This window comes from Balaenoptera borealis (genome assembly GCF_965194805.1).
Source record: "Balaenoptera borealis genome assembly, chromosome: 7".
NCBI classification, from domain to species: domain Eukaryota; kingdom Metazoa; phylum Chordata; class Mammalia; order Artiodactyla; family Balaenopteridae; genus Balaenoptera; species Balaenoptera borealis.
Genome location: NC_138864.1, coordinates 68,366,501 through 68,393,687, shown reverse-complemented (window position 1 = coordinate 68,393,687; position 27,187 = coordinate 68,366,501). Strand labels below are relative to the sequence as shown.

At 33.4% G+C, this 27,187-nt stretch overlaps 1 protein-coding gene across 8 annotated transcripts in view; it reads left to right on the top strand.

Annotated features, from left to right (window-relative positions):
- Positions 1-22,567, top strand: part of MIOS (meiosis regulator for oocyte development) — a 40,959-nt gene extending 18,392 nt beyond the window's left edge. For 6 of the 8 annotated variants that reach the window (XM_082398284.1, XM_082398286.1, XM_082398285.1 and 3 more), the window contains exons 5-12: positions 2,555-2,809; positions 5,487-5,656; positions 8,328-8,393; positions 9,750-9,908; positions 14,271-14,423; positions 16,143-16,347; positions 21,044-21,173; positions 22,337-22,567. In XM_082398284.1, the coding sequence (XP_082254410.1) occupies positions 2,555-2,809; positions 5,487-5,656; positions 8,328-8,393; positions 9,750-9,908; positions 14,271-14,423; positions 16,143-16,347; positions 21,044-21,173; positions 22,337-22,433 (1,235 nt within the window). In that variant the 3' untranslated portion in view covers positions 22,434-22,567. Of the gene's footprint in view, positions 1-2,554; positions 2,810-5,486; positions 5,657-8,327; positions 8,394-9,749; positions 9,909-14,270; positions 14,424-15,892; positions 15,930-16,142; positions 16,348-21,043; positions 21,174-22,336 lie in introns of those variants that run through there. The other 2 variants (XM_082398290.1, XM_082398291.1) reach the window with 2 other exon arrangements.
- The last annotated feature ends 4,620 nt before the right edge of the window (positions 22,568-27,187 follow it).

Here is a 27,187-nt window from a genome sequence, read left to right as displayed (position 1 = left end):
GAATGCATGCTCTGAGGGAATGCCTTGTATGTCTTGTGGAGCAGGGTCACAGGGTTGTCAGTAGGTATAATTCCTTCCTTTTAAGATGGCAGAAAATTATATAATGTTGGTCAGCTTTCCATCCAACATGATGAAAATATTTTTCATACTTAAATGGTAAACTGATCTAGAAAGCATGTCTGTTAAGAAGAATTACTTTAACGGGCAGAATTGCTGGGATTTAGGTTTTTAAGAACAAAAATGTTCTTATAAACACTGGATAAACTTACTGCTTTGTTATTACGTAGATGTAAAAATGCAACAAACTTATATCTACAAATAGCATAGTGTTTGCTTGACGTAGTATTTGAAATAAAAAAAAATTTTTGGTGTTTTTTAATGTTTAAGTGAACTTGTTTCACTTGTTTCCCTCACAACCATCATAAAACATTGATTTTATTATTTATATATAGGGTAGTCTCAAATTTGGGGATACAATCTTGTCACTTTAGTATTGCATAATGTGTATAAATAGATTTAAATTAATCATATTTTAAAATTCATGCATACTAAAAATCATAATATGACTATGTACTTAAAAACCTACAATAATATCACATCGCTTATTTGATAACCCGAATTTCCTGTAGCATAGTTATTAAGCAGTGGGAAGGCCTCTGAGCAGCCAAAATAATGTGGCACAATATCCATGCACTTACAGGATACTTTTCCACCTCCTAGCAGTGAACTCTTTGGATTCATACACATTGATCTCTATTCCATGACACAATTTCTAGAAAATAAAAACTCTAAGAAACTAGAAATTATTAAGCTGTGAGGAATCGTTTAACAAATAAATTGCTTTTTGTTCACCTGCTTAAAATTGTTATTTTTACCATTAATTAAATAATATCATCAGCACTGAATCCAAAATTTATACGGGAGATAAGAAAGTAAATACCTTATAGTACATCTGCAGCTTGTTCTACATGAAATTTAATGACTACATACTATTTAAACAGTTTAAGTTTGTTATTCAGAATAAAAAGTCTTCTTTAATTTTTAACATAAGTGTTTTATTAACTTTATCATTTAATTCTAAGTTTTCTCAGAGTTCTTGAAATCTCACTTTCATAAGCTATAAGTGATTTTGTCTTCAGTGACTTCCCTCATGGTTGCATATAGAGCAGCACGGTTCCTCTTTTTGATGTGCAGGTATTCTCTTTCTTTTTTCTTTTTTTTCTTTTTTTTTTGGCTGCCTTGGGTCTTCGTTGCTGTGCGTGGGCTTTCTCTAGTTGCAGTGAGTGGGGGCTACTCTTCGTTGCAGTGTTCGGGTTTCTCATTGTGGTGGCTTCTCTTGTTGCGGAGCACGGGCTCTAGGTATGCGGGCTTCAGTAACTGTGGCTCATGGGCTCTAGAGCGCAGACTCGGTAGTTGTGGCACATGGGCTTAGTTGCTCTGCGGCATGTGGGATCTTTCCGGACCATGGAGTGAACCTGTGTCCCCTGCATTGGCAGGTGGATTCTAAACCACTGTGCCACCAGGGAAGTCCCTACAAATGTATAATTACTGTGTTATATGTAACTATATAAATGTAGGATGGTGTAAATTACTACTAATAAAAGACATTTGTAATGTTGGACATTCTTGCTTCCTAATTCCTAATTCAGTTTATTCTGAAAATCCTTTTTGTTAAAATAAGAACAGATAATTAATGACAATTTTGATGGTAAAACTTTCTAGAACTTTTAAGAATTTGAGTTGTAATTAATAGAGTCCTTAAGTTTCATCTTTCTTTTACCTTAATTTGGCACCAAGTATCATCTTACGTGAAATTATCCCCCCGTTAGGATCAGCTGCCTTGATTGCAATCTAAGTAATGTTACAAGAATTATTTAAATTCCTTGTGAAAAGAAAATGAGGCCATAAAGTCTCCTGGTTTAGTAAGGGGGGAGAACCTTCAAATAATTCCTATTGTATTTTACCTTAGTACTTAACCTTTCAAAGTACTTTGATGTTTTTGATCTCATTTTTTTTCATATAGATGTATATATTCATACATAGAGTGGCAGAAGGGGGAGGGAGAGAGTGTATCGGACCTCAAACACTGGGGATACCTTTCAAATAAAAAAAGAAAAGATGCCAGCCCCTTTGGAGCTTATGTTCTAGTAGGAGAAGAGATAAGACTGAAAAATAAATTAAATAAAATATGGGAGCTTATGTTCGTGCTAAAGGACATAGAGGAGCCAATGGTTAGTTAGATAATGCAGGTGGCACCCTGTTTTAGATGAGGTGGTCAGGGAGGCTGCTCTGAAGCAGTGACTCAGCGTAGCCCATCGGGCATTGACTGTAAGTCCCACAGCTCCTTCTGGTAACTCGGGGAAATGTGTACTTAGCAACATGTAAAATGTGTTTTGTTTGTGGCATGCTTTATACTTATGCTATCATGAAATTGTGGCTGAGAAGTTGAATATTTAAAATCTAATGTTGAAATAGTCCTATGTAAAACTGACTTATTTTCCAAATACATTTCAAAAACTAATAAACAATAATATAAAGGTGTTTCTCTTTTTAGGAATGGTGGAAAGCAGCAGACATAATTGGAGTGGGTTGGATAAGCAAACTGATATTCAGAATTTAAATGAAGAGAGAATCTTAGCTTTACAGCTTTGTGGGTGGATAAAGAAAGGAACGGATGTCGACGTGGGGCCATTTTTGAACTCCCTTGTACAAGAAGGGGAATGGGAGAGAGCTGCCGCTGTGGCATTGTTCAACTTGGATATTCGACGAGCAATCCAGATCCTGAATGAAGGGGCATCTTCAGAAAGAGGTATTGGGTTATATAATAAGGTAGTTGCCGTTCGTAGAATCCTTGAAGGAAAAGATGCTGGTAATTGTTAAAACTCTAATCAATATTTTTGGTAAATGTTTTTGAAAGAGAAATTAGCACAGAACTGTGTCTATTAAAGTAAATGTTTAGTCCATCCCTTTTGTTTATTGAAAAAGAAAATGTCTTAATTGTCTTTTTAATATTATAAGGAATGCTCAAGTGTGTTCATTTCGATGTTTTTTCCTTGAAGATAGTTCACATACATTCAAAAAATGTATTTTCTTTGAGATTAGGACTACTTTAGTTTGTAAGCATTTTTATGGCAAACATTTGAGTGCATTTTAGTTTATGCTTTATTTTTTGTATGGTTTTTGGTTGACTTTTAGGAAACTGAATGACACTTTTAATTAGACTAACATAGATTCTTATAAAAATCATACTTCGATCTGCAAAAGTGTTTCTACTTGAGTCTGCTGATTTGAACATAGTTTCCATTTAATATTTTTTTGAAAAAGAAGAAACAAAGATATGTGATAAAGTTTTCACCCTGACATTTTGCAAGAGAAAACTCAGAGAAATAAATCTTAATCCAGGAATTCAGTTTTTTTCTTATTGGGAATATTTCACTTCAAGATGTATATATACCTCGCAGTTTTTAATACACCTGGCCGAATTATTTATGAGTATTCAGAATACTTAATTTTTATTTGCTGGTCCATTTTGAAGCTATTACAGTTCTGTGGTACCATAGGAAAAACACCTGAAATTAACTGTAATCTATTTACTTGCAGTCTAAAAGTTGAAAAAGCTAATGTTTTGCCCAGATTGCCCTCTTTTCCTTCAGTTTTGCTGTAACATAAGTCTTCTCCATTTTGAGAGTGCAGTAGAAGATACGTGGTGATGGAAAAAAGAATTGATATTTAAAGCCATTTCTAATTCTAGTTTTACTATGACCTGAGAGCATGATAATCCTTGTCTTGTGTACCTGGAAAATTTGGTGTTAGATTTAAACACCCATACTAACAGTAGGGGAAAAGTATCTTTTCAGTGATTTGAATAACCTGGTTGAGGACTGGAGATTTCTGTGAATCAAATATTCCTTTCCATTTGGAGATAAATTGTTCTCAGCAGGATTCAAAGAAGATATTCCTTTGTTGTTGTTGTTTCTTAATGTTAAAGTCAGAAAGAGAAAAACAAATACCGTATGCTAACGCATATATTTGGAATCTAAAAAAAAAAAAAAGGTTCTGAAGAACCTAGGGGCAGGGCAGGAATAAAGACACAGGCATAGAGAATGGAGTTAAGGACATGGGGAGGGGGAAGGGTAAGCTGGGACGAAGTGAGAGAGTGGCATGGACATATATATACTACCAAATGTAAAATAGATAGCTAGTAGGAAGCAGCCCCATAGCACAGGGAGATCAGCTCGGTGCTTTGTGACCACCTAGAGGGGTGGGATAGGGCGGGTGGGAGGGAGACGCAAGAGGGAGGAGAAATGGGGATATATGTATATGTATAGCTGATTCACTTTGTTATAAAGCAGAAACTAACACACCATTGTAAAGCAATTATACTCCAATAAAAATGTTAAAAAATGAAAGGAAGGAAGGAAGGAAAGAAAGAGAGAGGGAGGGAGAGAGAGAGAAAGAGAAAGACAGAAGGAAAGAAAGAAAAAGAAAAAAGACTTTAACAGAGTAAGCACAGGAAGCAGGCACAAAATAACTTGGGGAAAATGTTTATAGAAATGAGGAACAGCCTATTAAGAACATAAAGTGGGAAATGCTGTTTCATTTGGAAAAAAGGAGTAAATGATTAGGATCAAGAAACCTAATAAAGTTGCTATAATAAATGTAGAAAACACTTAAGAGTAAAAGCTAAAGATGAATTTAATTTTCTCTTTTGAAGCGAAACTTACTGTTAGACGGCGAGGCAGCCGTAGGGCTGACTGCCAGGCTAGCAGCTCATCAGCAGCCGGATACACTGCTAAGAACAAATGTTTAAAAGACTATTGGTAACAAATGCTTTGTTGCAAATATGTCTAAATACAGTTCTGTGATCATTCTGATCGTTAATTTTGTCCTAGAACAATTAAAAGTATAATACTATAATAATAATTTGGTCCTAGAAAAATTAAAAGTATAATACTATAATAAGAATGCTGAAATATTGGCTTTCAGTACTTTGCTGATAAAACATATACATAAGCTTGAGCATTATATATGTAAGAAGAGGAAAACAAATGATTTTGAAAATTGTAGTCCTGAGATACAATAATATTTACTATCAACACTTTGAAACATCTCCACATAAATTAACTTGTTGATGAAGTTGGCAATGATTCTGATAGTATTGCTTCACTACTCTTCATTTAGGTCCTAAGCTAACATACTGTGTAGGAATCTGCCTGGGATGAAAACTTGAGAATTAAAAGATGTGCTTGTCCTGCACAGGGTTTGCAATATGGGTAGAAGTTTTGTAAGAATGGAAATTTTTGCTTGTGGTTCTTGCCAGATATTCTAGTCTGTGTCAAAACCCTTATTCTAATGCGCTTATTTTTCTGGGGGGTAAATTCACCCTCTGATCTTTATTTGTTATAGTTGACAAATATAACAGGAGACATTATAGGAGACATTAAGCTTTTGATTACTTTGATTAGCTGTCTCTTTTTAATATGCAGGTGATCTGAATCTTAATGTGGTAGCAATGGCTTTATCGGGTTATACGGATGAGAAGAACTCGCTTTGGAGAGAAATGTGCAGCACTTTACGATTACAGTTAAACAACCCATATCTGTGTGTCATGTTTGCATTTCTGACAAGTGAAACAGGATCTTATGATGGAGTATTGGTAAGCTCATTTCTGTTTCATGAGACTCTCCTTTTAAGATAGGAGTTTTTAATCTAATTTTGTTAAAATTTTCAAATGTCAGTTGCATAAAATAATGTCATATTTCGATGCATTTTATATTATTTAAAATCAGGTATCTTAAACATTTGGAGTTAGCCAATAGCAAACTGAACTTGATTTTTTTTAATGGTTTTAATAATATAATTTACAGACATTGGAGGAATAAGATTTTATCCTTTAGCTTAGAAACTGAGCTCTAGAACTCTACAGCTATAGAAACATGCATATTATACTGAAATATAGTCTTTTAAATGTGTGTATGATGTTTTTGTTTTCGGCTTTTTTCTTAGTTAAGTAAATCAATACATGATCAGTTATGGTCAGGATAACCATGTATCTTGGCTGAGTTAGTATTTGTCATTCACAGACACGTACCAGTTTGGAAGATAAATTGTATGATCACACTACTTATAGTGGACTATTTTATTTTTTCACTATTTGGTCTTTTCATTGCTGTTTTTTTTTTTCTTTCTCCTGTTTTAATCACTTATGAACACATCACCAAATAGGTTCTTTGTCACAAAGTGCAGAAAGAAGTGAGGGTTGCTTATCAGTTTTAGTTATTGGGTTTTAAGCTTCACCTTAGTACCACAACTTTCTTGACATTTGTTGGGCTTCTTTCTAGCACTGAGAAGAACCTTCCAAGGCAAAATGTATTTCTATTTTTTTTTTTGCAATTGTAGCATTTATTGGGTTGGCTAAAAAGTTCATTCATTTTTTTCTGTAAGATGGCTCTAGTAGTGCTTTTAACTTCATTCAAAACAATTTTGTTAGATTGTATTGTGACTGTAAAAGGCACTTGGAACAGTTCTTTGCTCAAAAAGATAAAAAGTTTTGGGAAGATGGAATTATGAAGTTGCCTGAAAAATGGCAGAAGGTAGTAGAACAAAATGGTGAATACATTGTTCAATAAAGTTCTTGGTGAAAATGAAAAATGTGTCCTTTATTTTTACTTAAAAACTGAGGGAACTTTTTGGCCAACCCAATATTATAAAATACACATTGATAATTGATTTAAATGTCAGTCCTGAAGAATTTATAAAAACATGTATTTTATTGAGATAAATGAATGAATATGTTAATAAATGTTGTTAGTGTCCATTTTGGCAATTCGTTATGTGTTTTGTTCATTACTTTTAACAAATTACTATTGAACCTTTCTAACCACTTCAAATTAATATCCAAGAGCATGTTGGGGTTTTTTTGTTTTGTTTTTACGATTATTACTCTTTGTTGTTAAACAGAAGACTTTAAATGTTGCATCTTGAAGAAATAAAATGATACTTTTAGGAAGTGGTAGAGGACAATGAAGACTAGAAAAAGAAATGGATTGTTCAGATTTTAAATTGATAGAGAAGTATATTGTCTAAATGTTAAACTTCTGTATTTTCAATTAAGTGACCTATTAAAAATACCTTCTTACACCTAAATAACTAAGGGATATCATATCTTGAGTAGGAAGTTTATATTGATATTTCCCAGCTGTTTCAGGAGTGTCCCTGATTATACTTTATATGTAAATAATGATAATTATCATTGTTCTTTTTAAAAAATTGTTAAGTTGTAGTAATCTAGTGAAAAGTTTTGAATTGGGAAATCAGAAGGTAAAGGTCTGAGTCCTTGCTCTGCCACAGTTACCTTAGCTGGTCAGTTATCTTTTTTGGGTTTTAGTTTTTTCAGCTGTAAAATGGGGCAGAGAATATTTATAACTCTTTCCAGATGAGAATTGTAACACATGCAACATAGTCTAAGAGTTAAATCTAATTTTTACCAAATGTGTCCCCTTTTTAGGGCAGAACCATATTTATAATTGAGAAAACACAGTAAGGTATCAACTGAAGTGATCTTACGTTTAAAGGAGGAAAACTATATTTCATGGAAGACTTCAGTGGAAATAGGATCCTTTATCCACCCTTAAACTATTTTTTACTTATCACAAAATTAATTGTATCTTTCTACATTTATAGTAAACACTTTTCAAAATAGTGTTTTACATTATTGACAAGTATACAAAAATTTAAGAATTTATCATAATGCCTCTTATTTTGCCACAAACCACCTATGTAAGAGTATTTTACAATAGCCAGAAAAGTGTGTCTATTTACTTGTAAGGTATGTTTTAAAACTTTGTGTTTAGAAACATGTATTGATATTCTTTCTAAATCCTGAGCTGGTATATTTACTGGTAATTCACAGATTTCCTAGACTTGTTGATTAACTTAGAAGCCAAGGAAAGATTTCCTCAGTTTCACTAAAATTAATTTCTGTGATGAAAGGACTACATGGCATCTTAAATGTGATAAACTGTTCACCATTGCTTCTGTTTTATGTTAAAGTTATATAAGACAGAACTGGAATTTTTTTAAACTAAATTGGTCAGTTAAAGAGGTAAATCTTTACTTTCTACAGACAATAACCTTAGCACTGAGTTTCCTGAGAGTTACATTAAGAAAAACATCTTAGGCGATCAATGGCTCTGCTAGTATATACACAGTAGCTTATTAATACATTTGAAAATCAAAATATGTATTAGGTATAAAATACCTAGTCTGCAAAAATTTATAACTCATAGCACCGGAAAGTAACTCCTTGCTTTTTCTCTTCTTTTCAGTATGAAAACAAAGTTGCCGTACGTGACAGAGTGGCATTTGCTTGTAAATTTCTTAGTGATAGTCAGGTAGGAACTGATTTATTTCCATATTTCAAGTGATTAATATTTACTGTCACTGGATTAAGAAACTAATCTTTATGTATAAATATGTATCTGTGAGGTTTATATATAAATTCTTCTAAAAAGTGAGGTAATAATTTCTTATTAGATTGAGATATTATAAACATGTATCATACCTAAATTTACTTATTTAAGAATGCTGATTTAACAAGGACCTACTGTATAGCACAGGGAACTATACTCAATATCTTGTAATAATCTATAAGGGAAAATAATCTGAAAAAGAATAGATATATATGTGTATAACTGAATCACTTTGCTGTACACCTGAAACTAAAAACATTGTAAACCAACTATACTTAAATTAAAAAAAAAAAATGCTGACTTAATATTTTAGTTTATTTCTGCTGTGGTGAGTGGATTAATCAGTAGATAAAGATGTTAAACTCACCTCTTAACGATGCTATCAAAGGATTCCTTCATTTTTTAATACAATAAACAGCTAGTACATGAATATGCTATGTAGATAGTGAGAGAGAAATGCACATAAACAACTAGTAATGTGTTGTGTTGAGTACTACAATAATGAGAAAGTGCTGGGGAACATAAAGCCATCTTGGCTAGAGTTTGGGGTAGGATAAAGTCAGGCAAGACCTTATAAGAAATGGTTTGTTTTTGTGTTTGTTTGTTTAGGATAAGATTGTAAAGGACCCATGAGCTTTACAGATCAAAATCCCAAAAGAGATTTACAGGTTCTTTTTTTAAAAATTTTATTGAAGTATTGTTGTTTTACAGTGTTGCGTTAATTTCTGCTATACAGCAAAGTGACTCAGTTATACCTGTATGTATTCTTTTTCATATTGTTTTCCATTATGGTTTATCACAGGAGGATATTGAATATAGTTCCCTGTGCTATACAGTAGGATCTTATTGTTTATCCATCCTATATATAATACAAGAAATGGTTATTGTTGGTAATCTTGAAGTTCCCTTCCAACTCAGATTCTGTGACTCTATTACTTTGTACTGTATATTAGACATCAAGAACTTTGCAAAATAATAAGGACAGTTCTCTTTAAATTTAAAATAGTAAACCCTCTGTGGATCTTTTATAGAACAATTATCAAAAGATAGTAAATACCTTGCCGTTTTAAAAAAATATTTTAAATGATCATGAATGCTGTATTGTAATTTATAATAGATGCAGACTTCTTAGAGATCACATATGTAGATTTTTACAAGGGCTTTTGTTTTAAACTGTTTTCCATTAAGGGTAAAATTGTTTCAAATGTAGAATTTATGAAGCAGAAAATACAAATAGTCAAATGGATTGCTTTAGAAAAATCACTTTGAATTTTCCAGTTAAATAGATACATCGAAAAGTTGACCAATGAAATGAAAGAGGCTGGAAATTTGGAAGGAATACTGCTTACAGGCCTTACTAAAGATGGAGTGGACTTAATGGAGAGTTATGTCGACCGAACTGGAGATGTCCAAACAGCAAGTTACTGCATGTTACAGGTTAGCGCAGCCTGGTGGCAGCAATTTTTTAAGGAGAAAAAAAATGCTTAGCCTTCTGTATTTTCTTCCCTCACTGAGTGGATATGCCTTGTTGCTTGCTGCTGATCTTTAGAAGACATTTAGCTTTAATCACTTGATCTACAGGACTTCTGCCTTACCTTACGTCGCTAAGCCTCCTGCATTGGGTTATCTGGGTTTTCCTTTCACTTTGAGAAGTGTCAGTCTTGAATTTATGTAAAGCTCAAATGGAGCAGAGACACCTCTCTTCGTTTTCTCCAGCTGTTGACAGAACAACACCTTCTACAAAGAGATTGCCTTTCCCTGATCTGAATTACTATACATCTTTCTTGAAATACAGAAGGCAAGTTACACACAGCTGTCTTAATTCTCATTCTTCCCTTTTATTATCTCATTTCCTCATTTATTAAATGGGCATGATTTGGTATAATCAGTCATCTATTTTCTCTCAGCTTTTACTGTCCAGTGGTTAAAAATGGATTCCTGGCAAAGATTCCCTACTACTTTGCTTTTGTTGGAAATATGGTGACATTTTAGAGCTTTTTCCTGAGATTTCCTGTGGCCCTGTAGCTAATCTTATCCTTCTTAGTGTTCTCTTTCCCGTCCTTATCCTTTTATACAATATGATAGCATGCTGCATACTGGCTAAGCAAAGTAAAATGCCCCCTCCCCCCACCCTACCTTCTTATGAACAGAAGTAGATATTGATTGGCCCACAAACCACAATGTAAACTTACCGTAAGGTATCAGGCCACTGCCCATGGAAGAAAAGGTGTCCTTCTGTAGCATAAGGTATCATTGTTTTCTTACTGAAATGAGTTCACATTTGTTAAACCAAGCTGTAGATATATGGCTATGGAATGCAAATGGTTGGTAACCTGTTAACAAGGTTTATAAAAATCCATTTAAAATGCAGTGTGTAATTGAATCTTGCTTTAAAAAAAAATCTAGTCTGATGATCAGCTGCCTTTTAATTGAGAAGTTCCCTCCATTTATATTTATATGGTCAAGATTTAGTCTATCATCTTGCTATTAGTGTTCTCTTTTGCTTTTTCTTCCTTCTTCCTTTTGTTTTTCTGTTCCTTTCCTGCCTTCTTTTGGGCTAATTGAATATTTTAGTATTTCACTTTATTTTATCTATTAGTTTTTTAGCTATACCCCTTTTCATTATCTTCTTCTTTTGAGTAGTTGCTATAGGTCTAACAATATGCATCCTTAACTCATCAGTCAACATTTTACCTCCTCTTACTTTACATTTCACACCTGATACATCATGCTTCCTACTTCACCTTTTCTCTTTCTTACCTCACACCTGACACTTTCCGCTTTTTGCTTCATATTTCATGTTACAACAGTGTAATTCCATTTACAAATCCCCCTCCTTTGTCCTATTGTCTTGTATTCTGCTTCTACATCCATTATAAACTCCAACTTAGTGTTATTATTTTTGCTTTGAACAGTCAGTTGTCTTTTATGTAAATTATGTGAAGAATGAAAACATGGGCTTTTATATTTATTTACTTATTTACCGTGCCTGGTACTGTTTATTCCTTACCAGAGACTCAAATTTCATCTCATATCGTTTCCCTTTGGTCTTTCTCTTTAGCATTTCTTATAGTTTACATTTACTGGGGACAGATTCTCTCAGCTTAATTTTAATTGAAAATGTCTATTTTGCTCATTTTCTTTCAGCATTTCAAAGATGTGGTTTCACAGTGTTCTGGCCTCCATTGTTTCTGATGAGAAGTCAGATACTACTATCCTTGTTTCCTATGTAATGCTTCATTTTTCCTTGGGCTGCTTTCAAGATTTTCTTTTGATTTTTAGCAGTTTAACCCTTGAAGCCTAGTTGTGGTTCTTTTTATCCTGCTTGTGATTCACTGAAGTTCTTGGATCTGCAAGTCAGTGTTTTTCATCAAATTTGGGAAGTCTTCAAGCATTATTTCTCTAAATATTTTTTTCTGCCTCAATCTCATTCCCCTTCTTGGACTATTATTGCACATATATTAAACCATTTGATATTGTCCCACAGGTATCTGAGGCTCTGTTTATTTTCCTTTCATCTTTTTTCTTCTGTTCTTCAAATTGGATAAATTCTTTTGATTTGTTAATTGGCTATTCTGTCACCTTCTATCTGATGTTAGGTTTTCCAGGGAATTCTTAATTTCAGTTATTGTACTTTTTAGTTCCAGAGTCTCCATTTTTTTATAGTTTATATTTTTCAGCTCAGAGCCCTATCTGTTTACTAATTAAAAAACTATTTTCCCCTAAGTCTGAATAATAGCTGCATTTAGATCTTTACTTACTCTAACATAAGGGCTATTTAAGGTTTAGTTCTATTGACTGCCTTTTTCCTTTACTTTGAAACACATTTACCTGTTTCTTTATATGTCTAGTGATTTTTTATTGAATACTGGCCATTGTTTGCAGTATATTATAGACATCTGGGTTCTTTTCCTTTTTTCTGAAGAATGTTGGTTAATGCTTTTGGAAGTTCAGTTACTTGCTGATCACTTAGGTCTTACATTTTGTTACTGTAGGAAGCCCATGGCATTTCAAAGCCCTTCTAATTTTAATTTGGTCAGACTTAATCTCTGAACTGTTTTCTCTGCAGACTTTTTCAGACCTTGATTTTAAGTTTTATTGGGCGGTTCTAGAGAAGACTTACAAAATATGAATTGACCAGATTCTTTCTTAGTTTATCCTTACTGCCGTGGAAGGGGAAAGAGTGGGGTATGAAGATTTTTGATTTTTCTGTGAATTTTCTTTTTAAATCAGGGATTGTATTATACTTTAGTACTTAGTTCTGGCTAGTTGGTCATAATTAGGACTGTAGTAGCTGTTTATTTTTTTAAGAAATGAAGTTGTCAACTATGAGTTTTTCACATGTTCTTTTAGCTAAATTTAACTCTAGTAATTGAAATTAATACCTAATTACTAGGTGAAAGATACGCTTCTATTTTGATGGAATGTCTAAAGGTAGATTGTCTTTATTAGCTGTTATAGGTTTCTTCCATTTTTCCATAAGATGCATGCTAAGTTGCCTCTGACATTTTACTTTCTCTGTGGCCCCCAAACAGAACCGGAAAAACTTGGCTTTAACTTAATGGCCATAGCATCACTGGAGGCAGAGGCTTTCTCTACTTTCTTCATCATGTGAAGATAAGGACGATATCCTCGACAGAGCTAAAAGTATTCTATGAAAACCCAAAGCAAGCGTAGGTGAAATGTGGAATGTCACAGCTGCCAGGGAAAATACAGCTTTAGGAAAAGTCTTAGTGGCAAAAAATTGAAGTTCTTAATGAGAAGCAGTCTAAAGTAAATTTAAGGAAAAGGAATGTTCCTTTTCACTGTGGCCTAGGTGCAAAAGAACTAAACATTTTTGGTTCAGTTTTGGTTTTTTTCTTTCTTTCTTCTTTTTTTTTTTTTTAAATTTGAAGGTGATAAATATATGTTTTAATTGAAGGCGAGGGAGAGAATAGGCATTTTTATAAGATATCTTTTTTATTTTTTTAATTAATTTATTTATTTATGGCTGTGTTGGGTCTTCGTTTCTGTGCGAGGGCTTTCTCTAGTTGTGGCAAGCAGGGGCCACTCTTCATCGCGGTGCGCGGGCCTCTCACTATCGCGGCCTCTCTTGTTGCGGAGCACAGGCTCCAGATGCGCAGGCTCAGCAATTATGGCTCACGGGCCCAGCCGCTCCGCGGCATGTGGGATCTTCCCAGACCAGGGCTCGAACCCGTGTCCCCTGCATTGGCAGGGAGACTCTCAACCACTGCGCCACCAGGGAAGCCCCGAGAATAGGCATTTTTTTTTTTTTTTTTGAGAATAGGCATTTTTAACTTTTAGATAAATAGGTATACAAAAATAGCATCTTAATCCACAATACATTGCTAGATATGAAGGACCCGGCTCAGTATTATTTTTAAATGTGATTGAGCAATTTTGGTGAGTATTTAGATGAGATAGTAAATATATTTTGTGAACCTAGAGGTTTTCATTGTTGGGACAAAAAATATTTGCTTCATTTTTTACTGCATTCAACTAAGAAGGTGAATTGATTGCTCTTAGGTCTTTAAACTTAAATAAGAGGTAGAAAATTACACTTCTCTGGCAAGATATAATGGTATATACAGTGCATATTTATGTCATTGGTAGAGGCCAACTTAAAGTAAATTAATGGAGCTTCCATCAGTTATTTTATCTGATCCTCATTAGGAGCCAGCTTTTGGCAAGAAAGAGGCCTGTTTCTTCCCATGTGACTCATACTCGCATGTTGCCTAGAATCTTCAGGCTTACCCAAGAAAATTTTAAAAACTGAAATAATTCATGTTTTCTTTTTAGGGTTCTCCCTTAGATGTTCTTAAAGATGAAAGAGTTCAGTACTGGATTGAGAATTATAGAAATTTATTAGATGCCTGGAGGTTTTGGCACAAACGAGCTGAATTTGATATTCACAGGAGTAAGTTGGATCCCAGTTCTAAGCCTTTAGCACAGGTAAGTACATTGTTTTGGAGAGAATCAAATTGTAACATGTACCTAATAGCCCAGCCAAAAAATAGAAGTGTTTACAGCATGTTATATAGGGTAAATTGAGGGTTCAATTTAATAAATTGTTATCAATATACTCATTCTTTTGCTCATGTTGAGTTCCCATGTCTTTATCTATCCCAGAGTGCACTTTGTCCTTAATCTTCCTGTTTTTTTGATCGTGCCACTTCCTAACAGTCATCTCAGTGACTTGAGCTTTAGTCTGACACAGAGCAAACCACAGCAGGTCTAGAGGATCTTAGGCAAACCTAAATCAGTCCTAGAGTTGTCCAAGGATTTCTAGTATATTCCAAGATCTTTCAGAATCTAAACTACTGTATGTTCTTACACATTCCACTTACATATTGACACTTTCTGCACTGTTATATGTAATAAGGCAGGAGTTGTTTCTTTAACACTATATACATATATATCTATATGTCTAATTAGACATAGAAATTTTTTTTCTTTAAGCAGTAGTTTAAAAAACATGAGATCAACACTGTATATAAAATAAACAACAAGGATTTACTGTATAGCATAGGGGATATATTCACTATTTTGTTATAACCTATAATGGAAAAGAATCTGAAAAAGAATATATGTATAACTGAATAACTTTGCTGTATACCTAAAACTAACACAATATTGTAAATCAACTGTACTTCAATTAAAAAAAAGCAACATGAGATCAATTATTACATAAAGCACTTGACGTGAGATCACTGTGTCTGAGTTCAGACGTTAAATATCAGGTATATGCTCCATGTGAGCACTGGATGGTGCTATTTTCTTATTTTAGAAATTTGAGAAATTACGGTTTGTATAAAACAACCTGAGTATTAATCAAATAGCAGTACATGATAATATTTGTTACTAATCTATATCATAAGTGTTCAAGAGTCCAGGAGTTTAAAGGCGTAATGAACAGTTTATATTGCTATTATTCTAAAGTTTTAACTATTATGGGATCCTTAACTCCTTTTTATCTTAGGAAATGAGTGTTTTCTTTACAAGAAAATTGTGTTTAGGAGATTATATCATTGAACTTTGTATCAAAAGTCATATTGGGATATTTTGTAATGTCCCAGGGTGAACTCTAAAGTCCTTGTTGGGCTTCCCTGGTGGCGCAGTGGTTGAGAATCTGCCTGCCAATGCAGGGGACACGGGTTCGAGCCCTGGTCTGGGAAGATCCCACATGCCGCGGAGCAACTAAGCCCGTGAGCCACAGCTACTGAGCCTGCGCGTCTGGAGCCTGTGCTCCGCAACGAGAGAGGCCATGATAGTGAGAGGCCCGCGCACCGCGATGAAGAGTGGCCCCCGCTCTCCACAACTGGAGAAAGCCCTTACACAGAAACGAAGACCCAAGACAGCCAAAAATAAATAAATAAATAAATAAATAATAAAAATAAAGTCCTGGTTATTTTTTTCTGTAGATCACAGTGATGTTAGGAAGAATATAATTAAACAAAGGTAACAGAGAAGAAGTATTCAAATAATGTAACTGCTAAGTGGAAGTCTTAAATGAGAGCTCATCAACTTAGCAGATAAATTATTTTATAATACGCAATAAAATTTAAAAAATTATTTAAAAGTAATTTGTTAGGATCAAACTTTAATTATTTTAAATTTATTTTATTCATGAAGTTTACATTATATTTATTTCTCCTTTCATTTATTTTATAGGTGTTTGTGAGTTGCAATTTTTGTGGAAAGTCTATCTCCTACAGCTGTTCAACTGTGCCCCATCAGGGCAGAGGTTTTAGTCAGTATGGTGTCAGTGGCTCACCAACAAAATCTAAAGTCACAAGTTGCCCTGGCTGTCGAAAACCCCTTCCTCGATGTGCACTTTGCCTCATCAATATGGGAACACCTGTTTCTAGTTGTCCTGGTATGATATAATTCTACAGTGTACATTTTGGAGCTGAAATTGTTTCTACATAATTGATTTAATGTTGTAAATAAAAGACATACCCATTTGAGTTTATATTATTTCTAAGAGCAAGCCACTTTGCTGGCTTGAAGGTTTTTGTGTTCTCTATAGTTTATGAAATCTGTACATTAAAAGTAAAATCTATATCCATGATATCTCAGGTAGTCTCACAAATGCTTGCCAATTTAACATTCGTGAGAAGAGCTTAAATATTAAATAATCTTATATCATTTTCTTACCACTTTTTCTAAGAGGAGCTCCCTCAAATTTTATGTTTAAAAGTCACCGTGGCCCCATCTAGTAACAAATACCTTGTGTGCATAAAGAATTTTTGATAGTCTCAAAGCACTTTGACATTTTCTCTTATTTCATGTTCAAAATCTACCTCTGAAAATATGTAGAGAATGTATTAACCTAGAAGTCAGATCCCTCTACTTCTAAGTTTTGGTGTTGGCTTCTGCTATATTTGTCAGCTACCTAGTAAATATATATACTTTTTTAATGCTTAGAAATATTAACATTATTGTTTACTGCTTAAAGTAAACATATAGAGAAAATTTTTGAGAACAGTAGATAATTGAATATAATGCACCTAGTGGCTAGAAATATTTCAGCTATTTATATACTTGAAAATGATACTATAGCAAAAAATTCAATGAAAAACATTTGAATATCTGGCATACTGGTAAATGAATAAGGGATAAAGAACTGAGTATGGTATCAGAATGCCTGTTGTAGTTCTGGCTCTGTGACATTTAGTCGGTGACCTTGAGAGTCGCTTTAACGCTCTTACATATGAGGTGTTGGACTGGGAGATCCCTTCTTGTTGTGAAATTCTGGAATTCTGTTCTGTAGCTGGTTCTTGTAGATAGTCTGTTTTATTGTTACATTAACATCTGTGAAAGAGATTTGCTAGTGTCATTAAGTTATCTTTCAATATAGTGCCTTTTTTTTTTTAACAAATGCAATATGTGATGTTTTCAGATGCACATGTTAGTTTTGACTTAAGCTTTAATCAAGGATTTTCATTTTTAACATTGCACGTTGATCACTTTTTTTACATCCTTGATACAAATAAATAGAAAATAACAATTGGGAATAAAAATCTACTACAATGAAAGAACAAGGAGGCAAAATATAATGTAAATAAGTTCTGTGTGAACTGAGATACATAGAAATAGTTCAACTTAATATGTCTTTTGGACCATAAGCCTCAGGAAACTGTAATGGCTAGAGTGCTGTTTCTTTTTGCTAGATACTAGCTTTTCAGTTTTTTCTATTTTTGAAATAGGTAAGAAAAGATAAAAGCAATTTTCTGGAATTTGAAGAAAATTAAATCATAAAACATTTTAAGTTCTCTGTTATAGAGACTATTAATTTAACGAATATTCAACACCCAGGTTTATCAAGTCTTAATATTTTCTCATATTTGCTTCAAAAATTTTTTTCTAAATTTGCTTCAGAAATAATTTCTTTATATAGGTTTGAGTACTTGTTTAATGCACTAAGTTAAGGCTGATGTGCTAGGATGACTCAAAGATCCTCGTGGAGCTTATGGTATGTAATGAGCATGGATAGCTAATGTAAAATAAGAAATTATATGTTTTAGAAAATAAATACTAGTCCAGAATCTTTTATCTGTCATTCCAAAATCTCTAAAGATCTGAAAAGCCAAAGTTTTTTTTTTTTTTAATGAATTTACAATAATCTCATTTGGCAAAAGAAAAAATCTGTTCAGAATTGACGTGAGGTTATTAAAGTTTTTATTTCTCTTGTTTATTTGTGAACATTCATATGTTTCACTGCAGAAATGCTAATGTGTTTAATCACAGGATGGTGCCTCAGACTTTTCCTGGAGGTGTTATGTAATATTTGCTCATTATTTTCCTAACATCCCCAAACATTCCAAATTCTGAAATACATTTAGCTCTCTGAGGTGAATAAGGGATATTATATAAAGAAAATGTTAGGAATTTTGAAAGAGGGTAACATTGCTTCTATCTAAAGCATATCTGAAAAACCTCAAAAAGAAGATGCCATTTAAGTTGGTCCTCTAAACTCTGATAGATTTAAACATGTGAAGATTTTAGGGAAGCCTATCCAGGTTGTAGGCAAATACAAAGCATGAACTAAGGTAAAGAGATTAGTGAAGATGGTAAGTACAGAGAGTGTATGGGAACTACCAAGTGCATCAGTGTGACAGAGCCTAGGAAGCAGTGTAGGAAAATTAGGGGAGCCTGAATCTGATCTTTAAAGGCATTACTGAGCTGAGTTAATTACAAAGTAATAAGCATTTTCTTTTTTTATTCTGTAAAATCAGAAAAATCTGGGTTCCAAAATAAAATAGGACCTGATAGAAATCAAATGTTGGCTCATGGCAGTTTAAAGGTTTAGGTATACAAACCTCTGTGTTGCTTTGCCTGCAATTAGAGATGGCATCCATCCATCATGCTTTGTGATCCAAATGGCCATAATTTCCATAAGCTTATTTAACTGAGGGTTACAAATTTTTACAGTCAATTGTGCTTTGAAGATTGGAACTCTATTGAAACTGTCTCACTGAGTTTATAATTATAAATGTTTAGTTATAATGTTTATAAGTTATAAACAGTAATATTTAGCATTAAAAATTATAAACATTATTCAACAGTGTTTGTTTAGTAGCTATTTTTCTAAGTGCTAGAAATGTTACAGTGAACAAAACAGATAAAAATCACTGTCCTTATAGAGCTTAACTTCTAGGTATGATACATTTTTAAAAGTTAGATTATATATTACTTTCTTTCTTACTCTTCTTTTTTTTATTATTATTGTTGTTGTTAGTGCCTAAGTGAAACTTTAGTTACCCTCAACTATTCTATAGCACTTTTCATAATTCACTATAAATCTTTTAAATTTAAAAGCTATTTGATCTTAAAATGCCTTCTCACATGGCAGTGAGGTAGAGCTGTTATTTTCAGCTTCATCAGAAACATGAGGATTAATCTGTTCTGGACTCAGTCTGTTTTCTCTTTGTATTAGAAGTTACAAAAACAAAGTGAAAATCACTAATGAGAACTATACACAAAGGTATAAAATACCTTATATTTAAAAGGTCTGTATTTCCTTTTTCTCTTCTCTCTTTTTCTCTCTTTCATTATTAATTGTTTTTATGAAGCTTTTAGGAAGAATTTCAGTGTGTGTACATCTTAAATCCTTGAACCACCTTCACATCCTTTCATCTCCATACCATTAGCAAAAAGATATGGGTATTTTAAATAATTGTTTACAAGACAATTGTGGTCATTACAGTGTGACCAGCAATGGCCCAGGTGAAATTTTGAACAGCATTATGTCTTAATAGGTACACAATTGCTTAATTAAACTTAATATTTTTACTTACTCATTTTTCTATTCTTGTCTCTAATTATATATGATCTTAAAATAATTTGATTTGCTGTTTTAGAACAAAATAAAACATATTAAGGTGGCCAAAATTAATAGAATGAGCATCTTTCAAGCACTAAAAGTTATGTAAATTTGTGTGTAAATGTGCATGTGTAATACATTTTTCTTCAAGTTTCTGTGAATAACAAATGTATAGTAATGTATACATCGTGTACTGTGATAAATCAATCATCAGTGAGTCTTTTACTCTGCTTTAAGATAGCATTGTCTATACTAGTGCCTTGGATTGTTCCTCCCTACTTCATACCACCTCTTTGGGCTCTTCCCAAAGGTCATTACTGTCCTAAATTGTGTGTTAGTTTAGTCTCTTGCTTGTCTGTATAGTTTTTTTACACGTTTACTGTCGTCTGTGTTTCAAATTCTATGTAAGTGAATCATACACGTATGTCCTTTGACAAGCCTTTTTTGCTCAACGTTGGAGTTGGGTTTTTCTTTCTTTTTTTTAGTTTCAATTATGCTGATTAATGTAGTGGTCATTTATTCCTTTTTTTTAATTACTGCTTTGTATTCCATTTATGACTACAACACAAACTTTTCTATTCTACTATTGATGGACACTTGGTTTCCAGATTTTTACTGTTATGAACAATGCTGCTATGAACATTCCTACATATGTCTCCTTTTACCACACACAAAAGTTTCTCTAGTGCATTTTCCTAGAAGTAGAAATGCTAAATCATACTATTTGGTAATGTCTTACTTAGGATTTTATGTCTGTTCAGGAGGAAGATTGGCCTATAATCTTCTCTCTCATATTGGCTTTGTCTGATTTTGTTAGCAAAGCTATACCCACCTCATGAAGTGCATTGGGAAATTGCCCCTCTTTTCCTATTCTTTGGAAAAGTTTGTGTAGATGAAAATTACCTGTTCTTTCAGTGTTTGGTAGAACTCACCTGTAAACTGGACTTGGTATTTTCTTTATGGGAAGTTTATTAAACTACTGATTGTTTCTCTAAAATTGTTAATTCAGATTGCTTCTAAGTGGGTTTGATAATTTCTATTTTTCCATTTATTATTGACTATTAAAAATGTAAGGAAACTGGTTATTCGGTATTTTTTTCAATCTAAACTAGATTCTAGCATTAAAGTTGCTGTTTCAATATGATATGTGATTTGTGTTTTGACATAATTTTAGAACTACCTTTTAAGAAACTTTGAATAAAATATTATGATATAGTTAATGAAGATCACTGTCTTTAACCCATAGGAGGCTCCAAATCAGATGAAAAAGTAGACTTGAGCAAAGACAAAAAATTAGCTCAGTTTAACAACTGGTTTACATGGTGTCACAATTGCAGACATGGTGGGCATGCTGGACACATGCTTAGTTGGTTCAGGTAATCAGCACATTCCTTCTTCTTTTAACTAATTAATTAATTAATTTTTTTAGCTGCATTGGGTCTCGTTGCTGTGCGCGGGCTTTCTCTAGTTGCAGAGAGCAGGGGGTACTCTTCGTTGCAGTGCGGGAGCTTCTCATTGTAGTGGCTTCTCTTGTTGCGGCGCGCAGGCTCTAGGGCGTGCAGGCTTCAGTAGTTGTGGCACGTGGGCTCAGTAGTTGTGGCTCACGAGCTCTAGAGTGCAGGCTCAGTAGTTGTGGCGCACGGCTTAGTTGCTCCGCGGCATGTGGGATCTTCCTGGATCAGGGTTCAAACCTGTGTCCCCTGCATTGGCAGGCGGATTCTTAACCACTGCGCCACCAGGGAAGTCCCCATTCTTTCTTTAATAGGCTTGGAGTTAGAGGAGATAAAGCAGATGGCCTTTTAAATAGTTCAGGTTTATACAGCCAAAGGATGAATTTCTTTTATACTGTCACTTAAGTTAACAAAGGTGGTGTGAACATTTCTATCACTAGCCTATGTAATCTTAAACTATAAAATTAATACTTGTATAAGAAATTGTTTAAATATTATATATGGGTTAGATATTTGAAAAGCATTATTTAACTTTACTTGGGGAAATGTTATATTTACAGTTTTTTACGACTGACCGAATATCCTATCATATACAATACATAGTATGTAACTGAATTCAATGATAGAATACATGTCAAACTCCTATATTAGTTATCTCGTAAATAAGTTTGTTATGTAGTAAGTACGCACTTCATACAGTGGAGACTCAAGACCGTATTTAACTTTTACTTTGAGTAGTATCAGTGGCCCTGTACTCTTCAGTGCTGTAACTTTTACACCCAGTTTGTCACATTGGCTTTAATTTAAACTCTGAGCACATCCCTGTCACATTCATAACTGTAAATGAGATAGCTTATTATATATTTAGAAAGTAAAGCTGTTCATTTTTCAGTAACTTTCTCCCCATGTTCAGCTTGGCACTCATTTCTAGTTTAATGCTTTTAATGCTTTTTGTCTTTGGGTTTTAATTCCTGTATTTTTCAAATGCCATTTGAAAAATTGCATTATAGATATCGATAGGTATATAGATAAATGTGTGTATGTATGTGTAATTTAGATGTTTAACTGTGACTTGACCTATTTTTCAGGGATCATGCTGAGTGTCCCGTGTCTGCATGCACGTGTAAATGTATGCAGTTGGATACAACAGGGAATCTGGTACCTGCAGAGACCGTCCAGCCATAAAATGTTATCCCCTAAAGAGGAACCTTCAAGTGTGGAGCTTTCTGATAGAGGTCCTTCATAGCTCAGAAACATACCTCAAAACAAGTCACTCGTGACTTTCCTGTAATGGGAAAATAAATCATTCTATCAAATCACCAATTTGATGTTTGAGTGATTTTGATGTACTTCACAGAGACAAATGCTGCTGAAATGAACATCAGAGTGTGGGCATGAATTCTGTTCAGTAGGTTGGAAAAGTTCATTTTGGAAAGAACTTTTTAGGGTTTTGTTGAAATTATGAACACTGTGCAAACAGAGTTTCTGAAGTGACCAAGAACAGACCTTGAAACCATACTTTTTATGTTGCAATTGGTTATCTTTCAGTAAAATCTGTACACTTTTAAAATAGAATAATATGACCAATTCAGTGATTCAGACAGTAGTTTAAGCTTACTCATGCTTAGATTCCTTCCAGATTAAATTTAAATTGTGGATTTTTACTTTTAGAATTAGAAAGCCCCCTACCCTACACTGGAGAATTATTTATCAAGGTATGATTGATATATATATTTTTAAGGAGTCTCTTCTCTCATACACTTTGATTTTATGGTAAGAAATCTTTTGGCACAGACATTTATTGTCTTCCAAAGAAAAGTCAAAATTAAGAATGTATCTTACAACTTTTTCTCTTCTGAGGAGAAAAATATGCACCATTTCAAGGAAACGTATAAAATTTTCCTTTTCAACCTTTTGCTTTCCAATGTCCTTATTTGTCTTCAAAGATTTCTGTCCCTATTAATTTATCATCTTATGCTCATCATCTGGAAGCATTTGGCTGAATACAAAGTCTATACAAATCTGTATGTGACCAACCATCCAGCATAATCTGTGTCACTATGTCCTACTGTCAGATTCCCTCTTGCGGAATATCCTGTTTTTTCTAAGGTAGACTGGGAGATGTTGGGGAAACCAGAGTCACTTTGGAGACAATTTCACCTTTAATGTAAGTTTCTTAAAGTAAGTATATTTGGGCCAATTTAAGGACTTTATTTTCAAATTTTATTTTTTCCCTTTTCACAGCTAGATAGTTGGAAGAGAAATACAAAGGATTTGTAGCATCATCTGACATATGCAGAGGACTGAACTGAATTTCGTAGTTGAAGTTGTACTTATAGAAAAATAAAAAGTAAGCCTAAACATTATCTTACAGATTTTGAAGAAAGAAATATCTTAAACAAGAATTTTAGAAGCTTTCACGTTAGCAATTTTACCTGGTGAAACTAAGATCTGTTAGATAAATTTGAGGTATGACTTAAATCCTGAACAAAGGTGGATTAAATTTATTTTTTACTTTGAGATCTGTTACAAAAGTCTCTTTTCTAGGAAAACATTGCATATCTACTCTAAACATCTCACCTAGATGACAATCTTTTGTTTAAATGAAAGAACTGGGAATAGTTACAATCTTTTTTATTTTTATTTTTAAACAAAGATTGTTATTAAGGGGACTTTTTCCAGTCTTCTAAGTAAATCTTACTGATTTCATTTTACTAAAACATAACCTTTACCTTTAAAGTTGCTTCAGTTGAAGTGTTTCTTTCAAATTTACTCTGTCCAAAATATGAAAAGTCAGCTTTAGTGTCAAACTGTTATATACATTTTCATTTCTCCTTAGCTAAAGTAAGGTAAATTTTTGAATTGATGTTTATAATAGGGTTATATCTAAAATATTTGTAATTTTTGGAAGTACAATATAAGACATAAGCATAAAGTCTATTATATAATCTGTAATCACAGGATGACATTTTTAAGAATAATTGTTTATGCCTGTGTCAGCCTTCTAATATTTTCTGTGAAACCCAAATATTCATATAAGATGTCTGTTATGCTTGTTTTGCATTTCATTGTATGTGGACCATGAAAATAGACTAATTTTTTCATTTTTATTACTCGGTTACTAATATTTGGGTTTATAAACTCAATGAGATATTTTACCTAAACATGTTCAATAGAAGTGTTTAATAAAAGTGTTCTTATTATTTTTTTAAATTGAATAAAAATGGATTGAAGTCAACATGTCTAATCTAGAAATTATCTATGACCACTCTGCAAATAATCCAATAAAATAATAAAATAGTATTAGTAGTTATTTTGATGGCAAATTTGATTCTTAGTCTTAGAAGTAACTTTTTTGTAGACTCTGTTTTTCAGCTTTCCAGAATGGTTATTATTCATTAAAATGGTATATTTAAAAAGTATCTTTCCATTGTCAGTGCTACACCCAGTAAGTATTAGAGTGAGAAACAAATAGTCCTGCATTTAATTGCATGGCTGGATGTAATTTCAGTCACTCATTTGAGTGCAGATATTCAAAGTATGGGTTTTGAAATTTAAATTATAATCCTAGCCCCAGTATCTTGGCCAAGTGACTTGACCTTTTTGAGCTTCAATTTCCTAATATGTTAAAAGGTATAGAAATTCCTACCTCATAGGGTGATTGGGCGTGTTAGGTGATGAAATAAACATGAAGCATTATATCCCTGTCACATAATGCTCTGTAAAAGGTAGTGCTTAACAGTCATTGTTACCTAATCTTTATTGGTTACTCATGTGTCAGTACTTTTTAATTGAATATGGTATAATTTAAACAAAGTATGTACATTTACATTTGTCTCAGTAGTGAAAATTTCCCAAGAGCTTGTTTTTCCAAATCTGGATAAATTATGGCATTTTCTTTTGAGATAGAACTTAGCTACTTTTGTTTATCCTGTATTTAGAATATTACTTTCTGCTGTATGAAGAAGTCCTCTGAACGACCACCTAGGATTTTAATGTGATATAAGAGTGAACCCAGGGATGAAAATTAAAATTTTGGTGAATCTGGACAGTTGACCAGTAACCATTGAAAACTTGAGATTTTCATATCTATATTCAACTCTTAAGTCCTGGCCTTCATAGGAGAAAGTATCCAGTATTTTCCCAGTAAAATCCTTCCTTTTCTGCCATTCTATTACACTTGATGTTCATTTAAGTTAAAATGTTGGGGGGATGGTGATAATAAAAAAGGAAGTACTACACTGTGAGGTTTGTTCTCCTTTGGGATGGCTGTAGTTAAAACAAGTGGGCACTAAGTAGTTGTACATGTCTAACATCTGCTCAGATAGAGGCGTCAGAGAGAGGGGAGAGGCATTTTAGGTGTTAGTTCAGCATCCTCGTATAGAGGGCCTGTGACCCCCATGGCCATGGCAGAGATGGGGCTAGCTGGACAACTGCTCTCCTAGCCACTACTCTCCCATTATATCATCTGCCTATTTTTCCCTCCTACCTGAAAATTTTGTAGGTTTCTTTACTGATTATAGAAAGCACTTTATGAAATATTAATCTTTATAAAGTATTAATTGTTTACTAGAGTATATAGACAGAAGGAAAGTTCCCGAAATGTTTTTAAAAGATAGTGTAATCCAGGTATCAGATTGACATAGACTGCCAAAACAAAGAACTGATTTCATTTAGGAATATTCATGATAAATTCGTAAGTAAAGTCAATATCTAATCCAACAGTATATTACTGAGAACAGTAGTTACTGTTGGTGCTTATTATTTTCTAGGTACCATGCACATTATCCTATTTAATCCTCACAGTAGCCCTGTGAGGCAGATACACTATTACTGCTCCCATTCTATACGTGAGGCAATTAAGGCATAGGGACATTAGGTCACTTGTCCTAGGTTATACAGCTAATAAATAGCAGAGCCAAGACTTAGACTCCAGTAGTCTGACTTCCCAATCTGTACTTTTAATTACTATTTTATACGTCCTACTTTATGGGCTGTGTATAGGAGAATAATCCACTATGACAATTGAGGGTTTAATATATTTAGTATTAATACGCCAAAAGAGAAAAAACATGTCAGTGGCTCTTTGGATGTAAAAAGCAGTTGATAAAATCAAAAAATTGATTCCTGATTTGTTCTTTAGATTTAGTTTTTATCATGAAAAGAAATGTTTTCCCTCCATTTTTTTTCCCCTTCTACTTTACTGTCTGTCTCAAACAGCCAGCATCAACGTAGTGGGGAAATAATAGACAGGAATAAAACAAGGATCATGTGGTTACCGTTGGTTCTGCACATGGCAGTGCAGAAGAGGAAAGTGGATGGAGGCACACCCTTGCTTCTTTTCCAAGTCTTTAAAGTTTGGTATGGCAAAAATACCATAAAGAGTTGAAAGGCAAGCAAACTGGTAAGCTACAACATGCATACAAATTTAATACCCTTAATTCACAAAGAACGTTCTCAAACCCATAAGGAAAAGACACAACCAATGGATAATATTGATCAAGGACTTGTACAGCCAAAATAAAATGGCCAACAAACATAAATAAATGTTAAATTGGTAACAAAGTAATGCTGATTAAAACGACAGCAGGATACTGTTCACTTGCCTGTGTAAATTAAAAGGAATAATATGTATTTTCATGGATATGGGAAAGGAACATTCTCAAATAACAACTTGTGAGAGTATATTATTAGTACAAGTGTTCCTGAGGACAGTGAGTAATATGTATCAAAAGCCTTACAAAGCTTCATACCCTTTGACATAGTATATTGGAAATATTTTCTGAGGGATTAATTGGATAAGTGCACAAAGGTGTATGTTTCTATGAAATGGTTATCACAGTATTGTTTATAATAACTTGGAAAACTAAATGTTCAATAATAAGTAAAGAAATTGTCACATACATACAATGGAATACTAACAAACTATTCAAATAGTA